The sequence below is a fragment of the Engraulis encrasicolus genome, chromosome 24, assembly GCF_034702125.1.
Source record: "Engraulis encrasicolus isolate BLACKSEA-1 chromosome 24, IST_EnEncr_1.0, whole genome shotgun sequence".
Taxonomy (NCBI): domain Eukaryota; kingdom Metazoa; phylum Chordata; class Actinopteri; order Clupeiformes; family Engraulidae; genus Engraulis; species Engraulis encrasicolus.
The window spans coordinates 24,843,238-24,862,781 of NC_085880.1; the positions used below are offsets into that span (position 1 = coordinate 24,843,238).

Genomic DNA, 19,544 nt, shown 5'->3' on the forward strand with positions numbered 1-19,544 from the left:
GCTAATATGAATGGAATAACGGCAGACGAGGTGTCCCGATATCAAGGGAAATAATGGACAAAGTGGAGCGTTCTAACAGCCTGACGGCGAAGTGAACAGCCCTTTGGCTGCGCTGTCCGGCTGTTAGAACGCTCCGCCTTTATTTCCCTTGATATTGGAACACCTCGTTGGCCTTTATTCCATACATACTGTATGTATATACATATATCAAATTCATGAACTGTTAAAAAGTAGCATAAAAAAGAATACTTCAATGTCTTTCTACAGGCAGAAAGATAGCTTTTGCTGTCTCACTTGAAACCAACGCAAACACAAACGTGTACACAGGACCCTACACCATTGGGCAGACTCTGAACTACAAGCACATATTCACCAATGTTGGCAACAGCTATGATCCTGTAACAGGTACAGTGACTAATGATGGTTTATACTACCACTGTATCAAACTATTTCCTAGTGCCAGACAGGACTGGTTATGCCGTCAGTGTCATGGTTTGTCATGGCAGTGGGGCTAATTTGAATACAATTGAGTGAATGACTGCTGAGGCCCCTCCATAGTAACCTGTTGTCTTCTCCTGCAGGGTTCTTCTCAGCACCTGTTAAGGGAGTTTATGAGTTTCACTTCACCACCTACTCTGATGGTAGGCCGATCCCTACAGGATTATTCTTAAGGAAGAACAAGCAAGAGCAAGTGATGGTGTGGTCTAAACAGGAGATTGACATGAACAATGCCTGCAACGGTGCGATCCTGCTGCTGGAGGCAGCTGATAAAGTGGATATTTATCTGCCGACCAATCATACAGTGATGGATAACAGATATCACCACACCACCTTCAGAGGACATTTGCTCTTTCAGGTGTAAGAGCCACGAGTAGGCCTATATATAAAAGTCATCAGGAGACTGTTAGTTATGCCTGTAAATCTTTAACCTGACTGTCGCCACCTGAAGAAAGGCAATGCCCCCACATGTCGTTTGGTGAAACGCAGCCAGATGACATAAATCAGGTTAATAAAGCTTTGCTTGAGTGATGTAAATGTTTGTAAATTGTCGTATGCCCTGCACAAAAGCACATCTCTTGCTTTGTGATTGCTATTGATACCCTTCACAGTCAGACTGAATGTAAGAAACCGCCTGGTCTGTAGGGAATTGATGTAAAGACTTATTACAGATTTAACATGTTAATCAGAGTCACGTTAGCAGTCCTATAACTACTGTACTGTACTGTAGGAGGAGGTCACTGTGTCCTCAACAATGGAGGGAAAAATGGTACACAGATGAGTACAGGATGTGTGAATGAGACGATGCAATACAGTAATATTCATACAGGCTTTATTATTTACTTGAGTCATCTCTCAAAAAGTATCACTGTGTCTTGTTATAGGTCTCGATATGAGTAGGCCTAATGTGTTAGTAAAATGCAATTTCCCCCATAGCTATGTATACAATTGAAGGTAGAAGTAGGCATAATATACTGTACACAAGTTATTCTGCAACTCATTTTAACAATCCATAAATTGATAGCAAATCCATCACATGTTTACATTTACAGCGAAAGCAAAACAAATGTACTTTCAAAAGTTACGTGATGTGAGGTATTGGAATTGTAATCATCAATTTCCCTCTGGCACTTGCTACTAACTCACAATCTGGAATAAATATAGACGTGGTGGGGGTTAGGTGTATGCCTATGGCATGTACAGTAGGCTTTTATGTATGATTGATATGTGTAATCTGTATCTAGATGTTTTGGCCACAGTTTTAATTACCTTGATCCTTGATATGTGTTATGTGATATGTGAAATAGGGCCTGGATTTATTTTAACTTTGCTTTGCAAACAATATTTTACAGCACCTCCCCAAAACCTGATAGTGGTTATTGAGGAAGTAGTCTACATCAATTGAAGGACTTTGGTGTGCTATTGTTTTGTAATATTTAACCAGGTATAAACATATAAAAGGATGATAGACTGTAGCTGTGACAACATAGAGTGGACTGGGAGAACCAGCAGTGCATCATCATGAAGACTCCTTTGACTCTGCTGTTGATGTTGGGCCTCTGTGTGGCCGAGACACAACCGAGAGGTATCTCAGATAGTCAGGATGCAGAAAATGAGATCTTAAAGTGGAAATGAAGCAGTGACCTAATATAGGGGTCTATAACACCAGTAAGATAAGCCAGCAAATATATATATTTTTTTGAAGTCTGAAATTTAAGCCGTTAATAAAAAAATAAAGCACAAACACGTAACGTTTCTGTTAACGTTTCCAGCCAACAGCGGGTGACGTCACGCGAATGGTAGCAGAGAGATTCTAGAATGAGAGGGGACATATGGCGGCCATCTTGGTGACGCCTCCGGGGTGCTATTTCGCGATTAAGTAGACCAGATCTGAGAGTCAATGGGAAAAATGAATGGGGAAACTGAGTATAGGACGGAGGGGAACCCAGCGGTTGTGAAAACCATATGGTTGAAACGACCGTGAAAAACTGATCAACCTAGACTACTTGGAATCAAGAATCAAGAATCAAGAGCTTTTATTGTCATTGACAAATAAATTTGACAACGAAATTGCGTTTTAGAATACACTGTACATGTACCCCAGGGCCGCTGCTCATACGAGCGCCGCCACTAACACACCTCCACCACCTAGGCTCAAGTTTAATACACATTGGGAAAGGATGAGGGTAAAAAATTTGTCCATGTCTTCATATTATAGAGTTATAACATCAAGGCATAGATGAAAAAAAACCTCATATTTTAGCAAAAAAGCAGTAGAGACAAACATTCGTATGAACCGGGGGGTGGGGGTGGGGGGGTTGGAGATGGGGAAGGGAGAGAGGTTGCAGATAAGACAGAGGACGCGTTGAAGTTGAGGGAGGGGGGGGGGTGGCACTGGGTAGTCCTATCCCCACTGTGCACCAGATCTTATCCGCCTGAGAGACGGCCTTGGCCTGGTCCACAGCAAGTCCAAAACAACACCAGGTGTCCATTGTGATGGGTAGGGGAGGCAGAGTCTCCTGACACTGCTTGTCCTCCAGGGAGAGATAGATGAGTCCTGACCTAGGTCAGGTCGCTGATTTGCTGGGGCGCCAAAGACAGATTAGATTCATGTTTGGGTTATTGCAGGCATTCCTTTTTACTGCTCTGCAGGGATACGCATGTGACTGGCCACACGTCTCAAATACAGATGAATTTCCAACAATTTTGCCTCCAGCCCGATCGATTCAATTTGGCGGTTGTGTGCGACAAGTCCATCAATGCGGCGATCCATAGCTTCGAGGTGGCGTTGTACGGCCACAAGCCCTTCCAACAGTCTGTCCATCGTACGGTGACCAGCCACAGAACTCTCCAAAGCGCGATTCACAACCACATTCTGTGCTCGAACTTCACTGCCCACCTTATCAATCAAGCCGCGCAGCTTGGGGCCCATAATAGCTGCTGCGATCCTCGTACAGTTGCGGTAGATCAGGCCCAAGAGTAATCCAATTCCCAACAAGCCTGTCACCAGAAAGCCAAAGATGTATAAATCTTCAATGTCCTCCACGTCCATCGGAGCAAGACGTTGTGTCATACGAGTCAAAATAAAGCTTTTTGAGCCACTTTTCTCACGGTTTTTTTGACAGAGCGCAGGCGCAGTAGTTCCATAACGGCACGAGAGCAACGGCTTTTCACAACTGAGCATGTGCATAATTTCGCGTGCGCCGATGCAGCCAGATGATTGGATCACTGTCAACGCAGCTCAGCAGGCACATTGGCTCTTGTTACCAGAAAGGCGGGTAGACGCCATATTTGCGTTACGAATCTTCACCGTTAATTTCTATGTACCTGTTCTATCTCCCCTTACTAGAATATATCTCAGATGGTAGTCTCCTATTCTAATGCTGTTATGATAGTAGTGAATTAAACATTTGGGACTTGCGTGGCTGATTATGAGCTTATTTGCTTAACCCAAATGAAGCAAGAATACGTGTTTGGGTGGGACAGAACAAATATGAGGCATGAAGGCAGACAAGACATCCCATCACATGAACCACAGGTAAACAAGCAGCTTTTTTTTGCTAAGGTGACAAGTCGCTAACACATTTTGGTATGAGCCAACATGATCACTATTCATAATCGTGCGATGTCGTGCAATGTTGCAGTTCCCTACCTTCATCTTCCGATGATTTCGCCAACATTTTCCAAGCACCTGAATTAGGCTACTTTGACATCTCCGTGCCCACGTTTATCGGTGTTATCCAGTCAACAATAATCCAAGGCAACAACGCTATTCCAGCCAGTTTGAGGATGCATCCGCGACTTCAATAACATAATAATTTACTACAATAGATGCAGCTACTTTAAGCATGCCATAACTTAATGTAGGCCATGTCATTTCCCGTGGCATCAACTTCAAATCCCCAAAGCTCCTCCAACTCCGAGAGCGAGACGAGAGAGGGGATGGGATAGCCACACACACAGGCTGCATCCCTTCCCTTCACAAAGCTTTCCAAACTTCCGCCAATTTTGCAAGTTATTTTCTATTACTGAATTGAACCACATAGCCAACTTAAAGACATGGGCTTTCAGATTAGCGTCCAACAATGCAGGAAAAAGACGTTATGGTGACGGTCTGTCACTACAAGCCTATGAGATCGAGCAGCCCCAGTCCTGACTCCTGTCCTATGGTGGATGCAATGGGTGGATGGCTGCAGCTATCCCACCATGCTCGTAGCAAAGGCTTTTTGACACAAAGTGATAATGACACTTGGCATTTCTCTTTCATCTGATAGTAGGTATATAACATAGAAAACCCAGGGACAATGTAAAATGAACCACTCGTCCTTCTTCAATTTTACTGCCACGATTAGAGTCAGTTAGCGCTGTAGTTAGCACACGCTAACGTTAAGTGAATGGAAGGCTACATTAGCCACCAAGTTCTACCATTCGCGTTACGTAGGCGGCGAACATGGCTGCGCCCTTGTGGCGAAACTCGGTAATAACATGTCATTTTTCAGCAAAACTACTTAAAAGTGCAGTTCAATGAACATCCATTCGTTTATGAAAATAAATAAGCCGCCAAAAAAGGATAATAGTTGTCAGTGCTTCATTTCCACTTTAAGTGCAGAGCTATCATCAACTGAAGCTGCAGCCACTAGCCAACCAAGCTGTCCTCCTGACATCCACACTGTGCTGAGAGAGATGAGCGTGCTGATAGCAGAGCAGAGAGTGGAGCTCAGACACTTAGAGACCCGACTGAAAGCCAGCGAAGATCTAGTGGAGCATCTGCAGTCCAACAGTCAAGGTGAATGAACAGCATTTGATGAAAATTCTTTTTTTTTTTTCAGGCAGCTTCCTACCACTTTATATTTACCATATTTGTTGTCTTATGCATTTATGTTACATGTTAATTTATAATTTAAGTGTTTATTTGCAAAACGGTGTATCTCCATTTTGTAGAATGTTGGGAAATTGACCTTTTGTATTGGGTAATCCATTACATTGCATTGCAAAATGCATTTTATATAGGTCTAAAACACATGTTCTCAAGATATTTGTATAGCAAGAATTCACACATTTCACAATTCACACATTCACACATTTTCAATAATAGAATGCAAAAGCCAAAAATGGTGGATACACCATTTTGCAAATAAACTTTTCAATTGTGAATGTTGATTATGATTATTTGTGCTTGTTCAATGATATAGTGATTGCATGATTGTCAAACAATTGCAATGCAAATGCAAATTACAATAGCAGACATTCCAAGTCTCCCTGAAGTTCAGCGTGACTTCTTGACAGAGAGCTGATTTTTCTTGTCAGCAAAAATTAGGATAAACATCTCCCTGAAATTAGTTTTTGGACATTGGGATGTCTACTAATGCAAAAAAGCAATTGCATACTGTATAGAGAAGGCCAAATAGCAGGGGTTAGGCATGAACTGGAGAATAACAGCAGATTGATACAGGAGCAGAGAAATGAAAGCATGAATTGTATGAGAGTATCAATTGTGTGTGTGTGTGTGTGTGTGTGTGTGTGTGTGTGTGTGTGTGTGTGTGTGTGTGTGCGTGCGTGCGTGCATGTGTGTGTGTGTGTGTGTGTGTGTGTGTGTTGCCTCAGCCCATGCTTTGAATCTGAGTGATGTGGACAGCAGACTCAAAACTTGTGAGGCAACTCTGTCAGAGCAGAGAGTCAACATTGAAGGACACACGCAGACACTACAGGAGCTGAAGAACCTCAATGAGGGTAAACTTTCATTCCTCTTATGTGTGCACCCCATGTATTATAGGCTACATTATATTGTCACACAAACTCCATCTTGCTAATATTTTGAAAAGGAAGCTTCCTTTTGCTTGCTTCCTCTTCAGAATATTAGCAGAAAATGTGTATATATATGATCAAATTCATGAACTGTTAAAAAGTAGCATAAAAAAAGAATACTTAAATGTCTTTCTACAGGCAGAAAGATAGCTTTTGCTGTCTCACTTGAAACAAACACAAACGTGTACACAGGACCCTACACCATTGGGCAGACTCTGAACTACAAGCACATATTCACCAATGTTGGCAACAGCTATGATCCTGTAACAGGTACGGTGACTAATGATGGTTTATACTACCACTGTATCAAACTATTTCCTAGTGCCAGACAGGACTGGTTATGCCGTCAGTGTCATGGTTTGTCATGGCAGTGGGGCTAATTTGAATACAATTGAGTGAATGACTGCTGAGGCCCCTCCATAGCAACCTGTTGTCTTCTCCTGCAGGGTTCTTCTCAGCACCTGTTAGGGGAGTTTATGAGTTCCACTTCAATACCTATGCTCAAAATAGGCCAATCGATACAGGACTGATCTTAAGAAAGAACAAGCAAGACCAAGTGATGGTGTGGTCTACCCAGGAGAGGGACATGAACAATGCCTCCAACGGTGTGATCCTGCTACTGGAGGCAGGTGATAAAGTGGATGTTTATCTACCTGCCAATCACAGAGTGCTTGATAATGGAAATCACCACACCACCTTCAGAGGGCATTTGCTCTTCCAGGTGTAAGAGACAAACGTGGTTTAAAAGTTAATAGGAAAAAATAGTGTCTGACAAAGGCAAAGTGTAGTAATATTTTGTCAAACAAGAGTTTAAACTAAAAATGGGCTTCATAACACTTCCTTTATTTTGTGACATGTTATGGCCCAAATGTGTCTGATAGGTACTGCTATGTCAAATTTGCAGTAACTACAATATCCAACCCAATACTGATACTTTGAAGGCCTTTTTCAATGTTGACATACAGTAGTAACTGCCTGTTGCCTTTGTAGGACAGAATAGTTATTCTTATTCCTATAAATCTTTGCTCAAGTGATGTAAATGCTTGTAAATTGTCTTCCGATGCCATGCATAAACCACATCTCTTGCTATGCAATTACTATTGCGACCCTTCACAGAGTCAGTCTGAATGTAAGGTACTGCCTGGTTTAGAGGGAATTGATGTAACCACTTATTACAAATTTTACTTGTCGTAATCAGAGCCAATGTATCTTGTTACGACCACCTGGCTCGGGGTAGCCAAAACATAAAAGGAGGACGGAGTCAGGTGTGCAATATCATGAGTCATGTTTACTTTTTCAATTTCAACGCACCAATTTTTGTACAAAATCACAACGCAGCACTTTTACAACGCACCAGTACATTACAACGGGCCAATGCACATTTTACAACGAACCAACGCACAGAATATTCAACAGACCAACGCAACAATAATTCACATAACCAACGGCACATAATAAGGGACCACAACCTGGGTTTTAAGGCCCTCCAGGGGCAAGCAACCCAGAGAGCAACAGAGAGACACGCTCTGCCTTCGCTGCCTCCCCCTCTCTCGAATGTGGCAGCAGACTGGCTTTTAAAGGAGGTGGGTGCACCTGTGCCCAATCTCCACTCATTTGCTCATCAGCCCTCAGGCCACCTGCCAGCAATCAAGCACCTGAACACATACACACCAAGAAGCAGCAGAGAGGATAGCCACGCCCCTTGGGGCGTAACAATCTGTTCTATAACTACTGTACTGTCCTGTAGGTGAAGATCATTATGTCCTCAACAGTGGAGGGAAAATGGTGTAACCGATGAGGGACATGATGTGTCAAAAAATATCATTGTGTCATATAGGTCTCCATATGGGATTAGTAAAATGAAATTTTCTCCCATTGGTGTGTATACAGTAAAATTGAAGGTAGAAGTAGGCATAACATACTGTACATAAATTATTCTTAACAATCCATCAATCCTTACTAAATCCATCAGATGTTTCAATTTCCAGCATAACAAAAACAAATGTACTGTAGGCCTACATTAAGAACTGACAAGATGTGACATATTGGAAATTAAAATCTTCCATTTCCCTCTGAATTGTCGCTAACCCACAATATGGAATGTGATGTGGACGTGGTGGGGGTTAGGTGTATGCCTATGGCATGTACAGTAGGCTTTTATGTATGATTGATATGTGTAATCTGTGTAACCGTTGCTTTCACAATGCAAAGTTTACCATTTCTCACTACCATTAAAGTACTTTTCAGAAAACATGTACATTTGAAAAGTTGTGAAAAGTCCCTGTGAATGAGAGAATGATGTGTGTGTGTGTGTGTGTGTGTGTGTGTGAGAGAGAGAGAGAGAGAGAGAGAGAGAGAGAGAGAGAGAGAGAGAGAGAGAGAAGAGAGAGAGAGAGAGAGAGAGAGAGAGAGAGAGAGAGAGAGAGAGAGAGAGGAGATCTGTATGTATATGCTGTGGCCACAGATAAGATTACCTTGTTGATATGTTTACAGTATATCACAAAAGTGAATACACCCCTCACAGTTTTGCAGATGTTTGTGTATATCTTTTCATAGGAAAGCATTACAGAAATGTAACTTTGACACAATGATTAGTGACCTTTTAACAACATATTTAAGCGCTTAAATTTCTTGTTCACTCAGAAAAAAACAAAATACAGCCATTAATGTTTGAACATGTACTCACAAAAGTGAGTACACCCCAGATTAAAATCCAGTAGAGAGGGGGCTATGTTGGCTCGAATCGTATCAAAATGAAACGAAATGAAAAGGGATGACAAGGGAGGTCATCAGTGTGCGTTTCAACCTCTCTTTGCATTGAACTTTTACATTTTAAGTCTGCATCGGGCTTAAATAGATTGGTGTGAGATTTGAATGCAATCCTATGGAGAATATCATGATCTGCTTCAGTAGTCACAGTGCATGTTGACATGCATGTTTCTTTTAGGTGTATTTCAGATTGCCAATGTTGACAGCATTCATGCATCCCCAAACCATGTCAGTCCCACTACCATGCTTGGCTTATGAGAGGATACACCTTTTTTGTAAAACTCACTTGTTTACCACCACACATGCTTGACACCATCTCAAGCAAATTTGTTTATCTTGGTCTCTTCAGATCACACAACATGGTTCCAGTGATTCATATCCTTGGTCTGTTCATCTCTCTTGAGACCAAGATAAACAAATTTGCTTGAGATGGTGTCAAGCATGTGTGGTGGTAAACAAGTGAGTTTTACAAAAAAGGTGTATCCTCTCATAAGCCAAGCATGGTAGTGGGACTGACATGGTTTGGGGATGCATGAATGCTGTCAACATTGGCAATCTGAAATACACCTAAAAGAAACATACATGCCAACATGCACTGTGACTACTGAAGCAGATCATGATATTCTCCATAGGATTGCATTCAAATCTCACACCAATCTATTTAAACCAGATGCAGACTCAAAATGTAAAAGTTCAATGCAAAGAAAGGTTGAAACGCACACTGATTACCTCCCTTGTCATCCCTTTTCATTTTGTTTCATTTCGAGACGATTCGAGCCAACATAGCCCCTTCTGTACCGGATTTTAATCTGGGGTGTACTCACTTTTGTGAGTACATGTTCAAACATTAATGACTGTATTTTGTTTTTTTCTGAGTGAACAAGAAATTTAAGCGCTTAAATATGTTGTTAAAAGGTCACTAATCATTGTGTCAAAGTTACATTTCTGTAATGCTTTCCTATGAAAACATATACTCAAAAATCTGCAAAACTATGAGGGGTGTATTCACTTTCTAATATACTGTATTTTCACAGTGGAATTTTACAGCACTTCCCCAAGAAACGCTAGCAGTCATTGAGGAAGTGGCCTACATCAGTTGAAGGACTCACGTGTAGGCCTACTATTGGTTTGGCAGCCCTTGTAATATTTAACTAGGCATAAATATACGTATAAAAGGACGACACATAAAGGTGTAACACTACAGACTGAGAAAACCTAGTGCATCATCATGAAGACTCCTTTGACTCTGCTGTTGATGTTGGGCCTCTGTATGGCCGAGACACAACCGAGAGGTATCTCAGATAGTCAGGATGCAGAAAATGAGATCTTACAAGCAGAGCTATCATCAACTGAAGCTGCAGCCATTAGCCAACCAAGCTGTCGTCCTGACATGCACACTGTGCTGAGAGAGATGAGCGTGCTGATAGCAGAGCAGAGAGTGGAGCTCAGGCACTTAGAGACCCGACTGAAAGCCAGCGAAGATCTAGTGGAGCATCTGCAGTCCAACAGTCAAGGTGAATGAACAACATTTAGAATCCTTCTACTGATATTTACCACATTATTTGTCTGATGCATTTATGTGACATGTTAATTTAAATTTGTGAATGTTGATTATGATTATTTGTGCTTGTTTCATGTTTTTTTTCTGCTTGCATGATAGTCAAACATCTGCAATGCAAATGCAAGTAACACATTACAAAAAAGCAATTGCACACTGTATAGAGAAGGCCAAATAGCAGGGGTTAGGCATGAACTGGAGAATAACAGATTGATACAGGAGCAGAGAAATGAAAGCATGAATTGTGTGTGTGTGTGTGTGTGTGTGTGTGTGTGTGTGTGTGTGTGTGTGTGTGTGTGTGTGTGTGTGTGTGTGTGTGTGTGTGTGTGTGTGTGTGTGTGTGTGTGTGTGTGTGTGTGTGCGCGCGTGCGTGCGTGCGTGCGTGTGTGTGTGTGTGTGTGTGTTGCCTCAGCCCATGCTTTGCATCTGAGTGCTGCGGACAGCAGACTCAAAACTTGTGAGGCAACTCTGTTGGAGCAAAGTGTCAACATTGAAGGACACACGCAGACACTACAGGAGCTGAGGAACCTCAATGAGGGTAAACTTTCATTTCTCTTGTGTGCACCCCACTTATTATAGGCTACATTATATTTATAGTGTGTGTCAGAGGTGTCAAAAGTAAAAGTAAAAGTAAAAAAAGAAACACAGTTTCCTTCCAACACAAGTAACTTATCTGAGTAACTAGTAGACCTGTGTACTTGTCTTACGATCAGCTAACTCTGCACTGGTTGGATCAAGTTTGTGGTGGGTCCTTGTTGGGTTTTCAGTGTTTTTCAGTAACAACACAGTCCGTCTATCTCATTAGGTACAATGGAGTAAATGGTGTAACAGCTATGTAATGACATGTGCTAGTGTTGTAATTACACCACAAATGTACTTTTGTGTGTGTGTGTGTGTGTGTGTGTGTGTGTGTGTGTGTGTGTGTGTGTGTGTGTGTGTGTGTGTGTGTGTGTGTGTGTGTGTGTGTGTGTGTGTGTGTGTGTGTGTGTGTGTGTGTGTTTGCTTTAACCCAGCAATTTATCTTGTGTGCACCCCACCTATTATACTACATTCTACTGACCCTATCATATATTAACTGTTGAAAAGTAGCACAAAAAGAATACCCTATCTAATACTTAAGTATTCTACAGGCAGAAAGATAGCTTTTGCTGTCTCACTTGAAACAAACACAAACGTGTACACAGGACCCTACACCATTGGGCAGACTCTGAACTACAAGCACATATTCACCAATGTTGGCAACAGCTATGATCCTGTAACAGGTACGGTGACTAATGATGGTTTATACGACCACTGTATCAAACTATTTCCTAGTGCCAGACAGGACTGGTTATGCCGTCAGTGTCATGGTTTATCATGGCAGTGGGGCTAATTTGAATACAATTGAGTGAATGACTGCTGAGGCCCCTCCATAGTAACCTGTTGTCTTCTCCTGCAGGGTTCTTCTCAGCACCTGTTAGGGGAGTTTATGAGTTCCACTTCAATACCTATGCTGCAGGGGGTCAGATCAATGCAGGACTGACCTTACGGAAGAACAAGCAAGCCCAAGTGTCAGTGTGGTCTACCCAGGAGAGGGACATGAACAATGCCTCCAACGGTGTGATCCTGCTACTGGAGGCAGGTGATAAAGTGGATGTTTATCTACCTGCCAATCACAGAGTGCTTGATAATGGAAATCACCACACCACCTTCAGAGGGCATTTGCTCTTCCAGGTGTAAGAGCCTCAAGTATAGCTCAAAAGTTATCAGGATACAAGTTAGTTATTCTTGTCTCTGTACCTCTTTTCAGTTATAATATTATTACAGTAACTAGAATCTATTTGTCACTGGATGGTTGTACAGTGCTCTGCACAAAACTTCCTACAGTAGCCTATGTATTGAAGTGTGATTTAACTGCTAGCTCTATCATTCCCTTCACTGATTAAATGTAAGAAACAGGGAGGAAAAGTGTGAATGAGACTATTTTGTACATTCATATTGGTTTTTATTTTACTGGAAAATCATACTGTCTTGCTATGGGCCTTGGATTGGTAAAATACAATTATGACATCATATATGTACGCTACTCTACTTTTCCCCATAGCAATACAATTGTGTGTAGTAATACATATAATTAATCTTCTTTACACATCCAAAAATCTTTGGTAAATCCACCCCATATTTAAATTAACAACATTTACAGCATTCAAGAACAGTTTGTACATTCAAAAACATATGTGATATGGGATATTTAAGTACAAATCTTCAATTGCCTCTGTCTTAGTGTGATTCACAATGTACATGTTGATGTGTAGTATGCGTCATGTATTTCTATGTGCTATCTACGGTGCTGTATGTAAGAAATGTCTTACTATTTCTCATGCCATAAAAGAGGTTTTCATGATTTCAGTGGCGTCAAAAGTGAGTGATATACAAAGCGGATTCCAAAAAAGTTGGGACACTTTGTATTTTGTGAATAAAATCAAAATACTGGCATTTTAAAAACATCCAATATGTTAATAAGGTATAGCATTATGTACAGACAACATATCAGTTGTTAAAGTCGAGCAGAATTATTGTTTTGAGGTAATTATGTGATCATTTAAAATTTGACCCATGCAACAAATCTCAAAAAAGTTGGGACAGGGCCAAAACATGTTGTAATAGTTGGATAATTCTAAAAATTACACAAGGAAGAATATTTTAAAAGGAACTATATTGACTGCCAACATGAATGCACAAATAAAATACCATCACATAGAGGCTGTGGCACTCAGCAGCGAATATTTTGAGGGACTAATTACTTATCTATTACACAGAAAGATTGAATTATCAAAATTGCAGGCATATAAGGCCTATTTCTGTAATATAGAGTTCTGTGTAATCATTGCACGAGTTATGAGATCATGACATACTCCAGGTAAATAAGCAAACTATGACACTCCAACAATGACAGCTCTCGAAATAATGACCATAAACACAACACTTGATTAATGCACATGATGCAGACATTAATCAGTGTTGCGTGCGGAAAAGCTCATTCTATGGACCTAGTAGACATGTGAAACTGTCCTCTGATTACAGAATGGAAAATATTTAATCCTTTTTGAAAATTATGGAGTCATGCACCCTCCAGGTTATATAGAAAATGAATACTTCAACTTGATTTAGTGGTCAGTCTGAAAGACAGCAAATATGATGGTAAGGGGGTGCAGAGGTGACTTGGTCAGGGTCTTCTTACTCATGTAGAGCATTAAAATGAATGTTGAATGATACATACAGACTTTAAACAGCAAATATTGCTACCAAGGCATTATATTTTGGAGCACCGCCTGTAGATATTGCCCCATAATGGTGGCAAATTTCAATCTCTACTATGTTCCAACAGTGTGGTTCCATCATGAGAGTAAACAGGTCACAAAATTGTTTTCTTGCAGTCAGGATATGCCACATATTAAGCATAACAAAAAGGTAAACAAGTTGAAGAACACACCTATCAGTTGAGCTGCTGAAATCATGTCTCGCATATCAAAATATCTAATTTTTGAATAAAATTATGCCATCAGTCAAAGTATTTAACTGTTCAGTCTCATCCCTTGTGTTGTGTTTAGTCGTACCCAATATAAAAAGCATTTTACTGGCCCTGTCCCAACTTTTTTGGGATTTGTTGCAAGGGTCAAATTTTAAATGATCACATAATTACCTCAAAATAATAATTCTGCTCGACTTTAACAACTGCTATGTTGTCTGTACATAATGCTCTACCTTATTAACATATTAGATGTTTTGAAAATGCCAGCACTTTGATTTTATTCACAAAATACAAAGTGTCCCAACTTTTTTGGAATCCGCTTTGTACATTGAGAGAGAGATTGCCTAGCTAGTATGTGGTGTGACGGTGTTACTGTGTTGAAGCCGTAGCTTCAGGAATCCCGTGTTGGTCTGACAAATGTATGCAGACTCAACTGATATGATAACGTGTATCCTGGAAGTAGGAGAGAGAGAGAGAGAGAGCAAACCTCCCACCTACATAACATTGATAAGACACAGTCCAAAAAAGAAAAAAATAGAGCCACACCAATACTGCATGATACACAGTCATACTGTATTTCTACAAAATTCATCAGAATTTCAATTTGAATGATTGAGAGTGAGAGGAAGAGAGGGTGCATGTGAGGGAACTGGAGCATCTACTGAAGACCAGTGCAGCTGAGGATGTCATACAGTATAATTATCTCTGTTTTGCGTGGGGATATTCCTGTTACATAACAGCCAGTGGAGCACCAATGGACTCAGTCCAGTGGCACGTGCATAAGCAGGCACAGACACGTCGGCATTTGCACCCAGTCGTACAAGCACAACACAAACATACTGTATTTGGTCATAAACGGGGAGGATGGCGAGGCGGGGGGAGAGAGACAAATGGGTTTGGTGTCCCAGGCCCAGGGAGAGAGGGCCCCCAAAATCGGATCTTAATTACGTTGTATGTTTTGGGTGGGGGGCCCTTTCAGATGACTTTGTCCTTGGTCCGGCCAAATTTGGCAGCGGCTGGTCATAAACATGCCCACATCACACATGTTCACAGAGTGAAAGGAACCCAAGCATAACAAAATAGTCAGTCTGTGCGTTATGTGTTTTTATGCAAATGCACAAGTCTTGTAGTGTGTGTTTGCGTAGCAGTGTGTGCACTTAAGACTTGACATGTGTTCATGTAGTCTTGCATCTGGTGTGTGTGTGTGTGTGTGTGTGTGTGTGTGTGTGTGTGTGTGTGTGTGTGTGTGTGTGTGTGTGTGTGTGTGTGTGTGTGTGTGTGTGTGTGTGTGTGTGTGTGTGTGTGTGTGTGTGTGTGTGTGTGTGCCTGCGTGTGTGCGTGTGTGCGTGCGTGCGTTAATGTTCACAAGTCAGTCATGCCTGTGGTGTTTGTGAATGTAACCGTGTATGTGTATGTGTGTGTGTGTGCATGCACGCGCCTGTGTGTGTGTGTGTATGTGTGTGTGTTGTCAGTCCTGTGACCTGGATAAAGAGGTCATGCTTTAACCCGGCAGCAGCAGTGGCATCCCTTACATTACATGTCATTATTACATAAGCCCATCTCTACTCTACTCTCCTCTCCTCTCCTCTCCTCTCCTCTCAGATCTGTTACACCCGCCAGGGCTGCGCTGCACTGCTCTGTGCTGGGGGTGGGGGATGGGGGATGGGGGATGGGCGGCAGTGTAATGCGCTGACATCTTTATGTATTGATGAAGATTAGTGAAGGGAGTGAGTGAGTGAGTGGAGGGAGAGACATGAATGAGGCTCAGAGAGTACATGCGCTGTAGTACGCAATACACCACCACGCACACACACGCATGTGCACTCATGCACACATACAGTACAAAGAAGGATTTTAAATGGTTTATATGAAAGCTGAGGAGGTAAAAGTGCATGAAATGAAATGTACAGTATGAATCCCTGAGAAGCAGCTGACGATCTGTAGTCTGTCTCTCTCTCTCTCTCTCTCTCTCTCTCTCTCTCTCTCTCTCTCTCTCTCTCTCTCTCTCTCTCTCTGTATGTGTGGGTGAATTACATTTATAGACAGATGCATGTACAAGTGTGATACATAGTACAGTACAGTAGTACACGTACATGAGCATAACACAAAAGGAGGTCACTAACAAACACCACATCTAAACTTGCATATAGGCAAGTACAGTATACAGTATAGTGTGTGTGTGTGTGTGTGTGTGTGTGTGTGTGTGTGTGTGTGTGTGTGTGTGTGTGTGTGTGTGTGTGTGTGTGTGTGTGTGTGTGTGTGTGTGTGTGTGTGTGTGTGTGTGTGCATAAGCAATCTGAAAGCATATATGACTTGTCTGCAACATCCAGTCAGTGTGAAACATCATCCAGCATAATAAAGAAAATCTCCACAATTATATTTGTATCTGTGTACACGTAAAGGTCCATTCTTTGGTAATAGTGATTAAAAGTGCATTCTTAACTTAAGTGTTTTTGTGCGTTGGTGTATGTATGTGTAGGTGTACCTATTTACTCCCCTCAACATTTGGAATGTGTGTATTTTTGTGCATCTTGGTCACAATGCAGTTCTTAGTCAGTCCCTGCATGTTTGTGTGTGTGTGTGTGTGTGTGTGTGTGTGTGTGTGTGTGTGTGTGTGTGTGTGTGTGTGTGTGTGTGTGTGTGTGTGTGTGTGTTGTGTGTGTGTGTGTGTGTGTGTGTGTGTGTGTGTGTGTGTGTGTATGGGGGACGGGGGTGCAACTTTGGGCAGTCTAACCAGAAATGGTCTAGGGTCAAAGGTCGTGGGGGATGAAGGGCGTGATGTTTGTTTTAGTGCTTGCATCTGTAGGTGTGCCCATACAACTCTCCTCAACATGGAATGTGTGGTGTTTGTGCAAGTTGGTCAAAATACGCTTCTCAGTCCCAGCATAATAGTTTGGTTGGCCCGCCCTGGGGTCAAAGTTCATGGGAAATGACGGCGAAAGGCCTGATGGGGGACAGATATGTGTGTAAATGTTTCTATACTGCCCTACAAAGGCAAAATGTAGTAACTACGCCAACAATGAAAGTGAGAAAAATGCCTTCAAAGCCTTGACATTAGGTTGGATATTAAGGCTGGACCTTAAGGTTTTGTCCGAAGATAAAGAAGCTGTTACGAAGACCATTTTCAGGCATAAACTAAATGTTGACAAAACGTGTAGTTACTGCACTTTGCCTTTGTAGGGCAGTATTCTTCTATACATTTGGAATGTAGTGCGTGTTGTGTGCATGCTCTTCTCAGTCCGTCCATCCCGGCATATAATACCGCATGTCAATCAGCCAGGGGTCAAAGTTCGCGGGGGATGACGGTGAAGGGCCTGATGGGACAAATAGTATGTGAGTGTAAATACTTCTATACTCTGCTATACATTTGGAATGTACGGTAGTGCATGTTGTTCTCAGTCCGTCCCGGCACATTACTGCGTGCATGTCAATCAGCCGAGGGGTCAAAGTTCGCGGGGGATGACGGTGAAGGGCCTGATGGGACAGCTGGCCTCCAGCTCCAGGGCGGTCAGGAAGCAGTCGGGCGCCTGCATGCAGCCGCGGCTCTGCAGCGCCTCCCCCAGGCCGCTCCAGGCCTCGTGAGACGTGCTCTGGGCCTGCACCGCGTCGCGCAGCACCTTCTCGCCCAGCGAGGTGCGGCCCAGGCGCACCAGCAGACGGCCCTGCAAACACACACACACACACACACACACACATACAGTATTATCACACACACACATATTAACATAACATACACACACACATTAACACACACACACATTACCCCTCACACACACATATTAACATAACATACACACACATTAACACACACACACACATTACCACACACACACACATATTAATATAACATACACACACACACACACACACACACACACACACACACACACACACACACACACAGTAACATAACATAAACACAAACACACACACACACAAACACACACACACACATTAACACACACACAAACACTCATACGATACATTCACACACACACACACACACACAGACACAGACACACAGACACACACACACACACACATACAGACACACACATACACGCACACTACATTGACTGGGACCGACTGGGACTACACTGTATATTCTCAGAACAGTGTTGAGTTAGCACTGCAAATCTCACTGTGCAATGTCTGGCATAAACACAGAAATGCGAAGATGGAGCTATGCATGCATGTGATTCTCAATACGACAACAGGCATGTAAATCTTCGCATGTTTATTTCTGGCAGCTTGTGTGCATGTCCTCAGGTACACTCTACTGTAGCTATGCCTCTAGCCTCACCTCAGCAATGCATCATCTGTGGAAATAGCGCTTGATAACGGTTAAGGCTCAAAGCACACCAACCCACACACACACACACTAACAGTATATGCTTGCATGGTGTGCACACGCATACACTCTCACTCTCAAGCGCACACACAAACACACGAACATGCACGCACGCACGCACACACGCACATACACACGCACACACTTCCTCTCTCTCTTTCCTGCTCTCAGAACACCCCCTCACACTCAAGCACAGTCACACAGACAGATACATGAGAGACGAGCAGACATACAACAACAGCTACTATAATATGTGGTATTGCATGCGCACATATATTTCTGTCAATATCTTTCACCTGCACACAGGCATATACCAATAGTTCAAAACCAACATTGCAAAATACAATTCCCTTTGTGAAATTAAATTTCCACTTAAAAATTTAATTTAATTCGAAAGCAAAAAAGAACGCCCTGCCTGTACTTTACTACAAGCAATAGAAGGAAAGAAAGGAAAACTTGCCGCATATATCTGATTCTCACATTCTTTTCTGACAGGTGTAAATTGTTGAAATGACTTGACCTGACAGCAAAGACAGAAGAAATTCATGGAGGAGTTTTCACTTTCTGAAGACAGAGTTCCCCTCTCTACTGCAAATACTTCATAAGAAAAAAATGGTCAAACACCTCATAACGCCTGCAGAGCCACAACATAATGTATTGAGGAGTAACTGAACTGCCTATGTCTGCTCAGTGCGACATTTTTAGATGAATGAATAATATCCTTAACCTGGTAAATGGTTCAATGGCTCATTACGAGGCGGATGAACACTCCCTGAGCCATGGCCTATGTATGGAATAGCGGCCGACGAGGTGTCCCGATATCAAGGGAAATAATGGACGAGGCGGAGTGTTCTAAACAGCCCGACGGCGCAGCCAAGTCCATTTTCCCTTGATATCGGGACACCTCGAAGGCCGCTATTCCGCTTATCACCCGGTTACCAGCATTTAAGTATTAATTTATTAATATGTTGATCTAAGGCTTTGTGAGAAAGTAGATTCACCACTGCGCTTGGTACGTTGCTATGGGCACCACTTCCTAATCTAGTGAGGCG

At 42.2% G+C, this 19,544-nt stretch overlaps 1 protein-coding gene across 1 annotated transcript in view; it reads right to left on the reverse strand.

The window, feature by feature from the left end:
• Positions 1-16,811: 16,811 nt before the first annotated feature.
• The window catches only part of ttc7a (tetratricopeptide repeat domain 7A), a 68,630-nt gene continuing 65,897 nt past the window's right edge, over positions 16,812-19,544 (reverse strand). Inside the window, exon 21 of the mRNA XM_063191516.1 lies at positions 16,812-17,803. Coding sequence (XP_063047586.1) covers positions 17,585-17,803 — 219 coding nt within the window. The 3' untranslated portion in view covers positions 16,812-17,584. The remainder of the gene's footprint in view (positions 17,804-19,544) is intronic.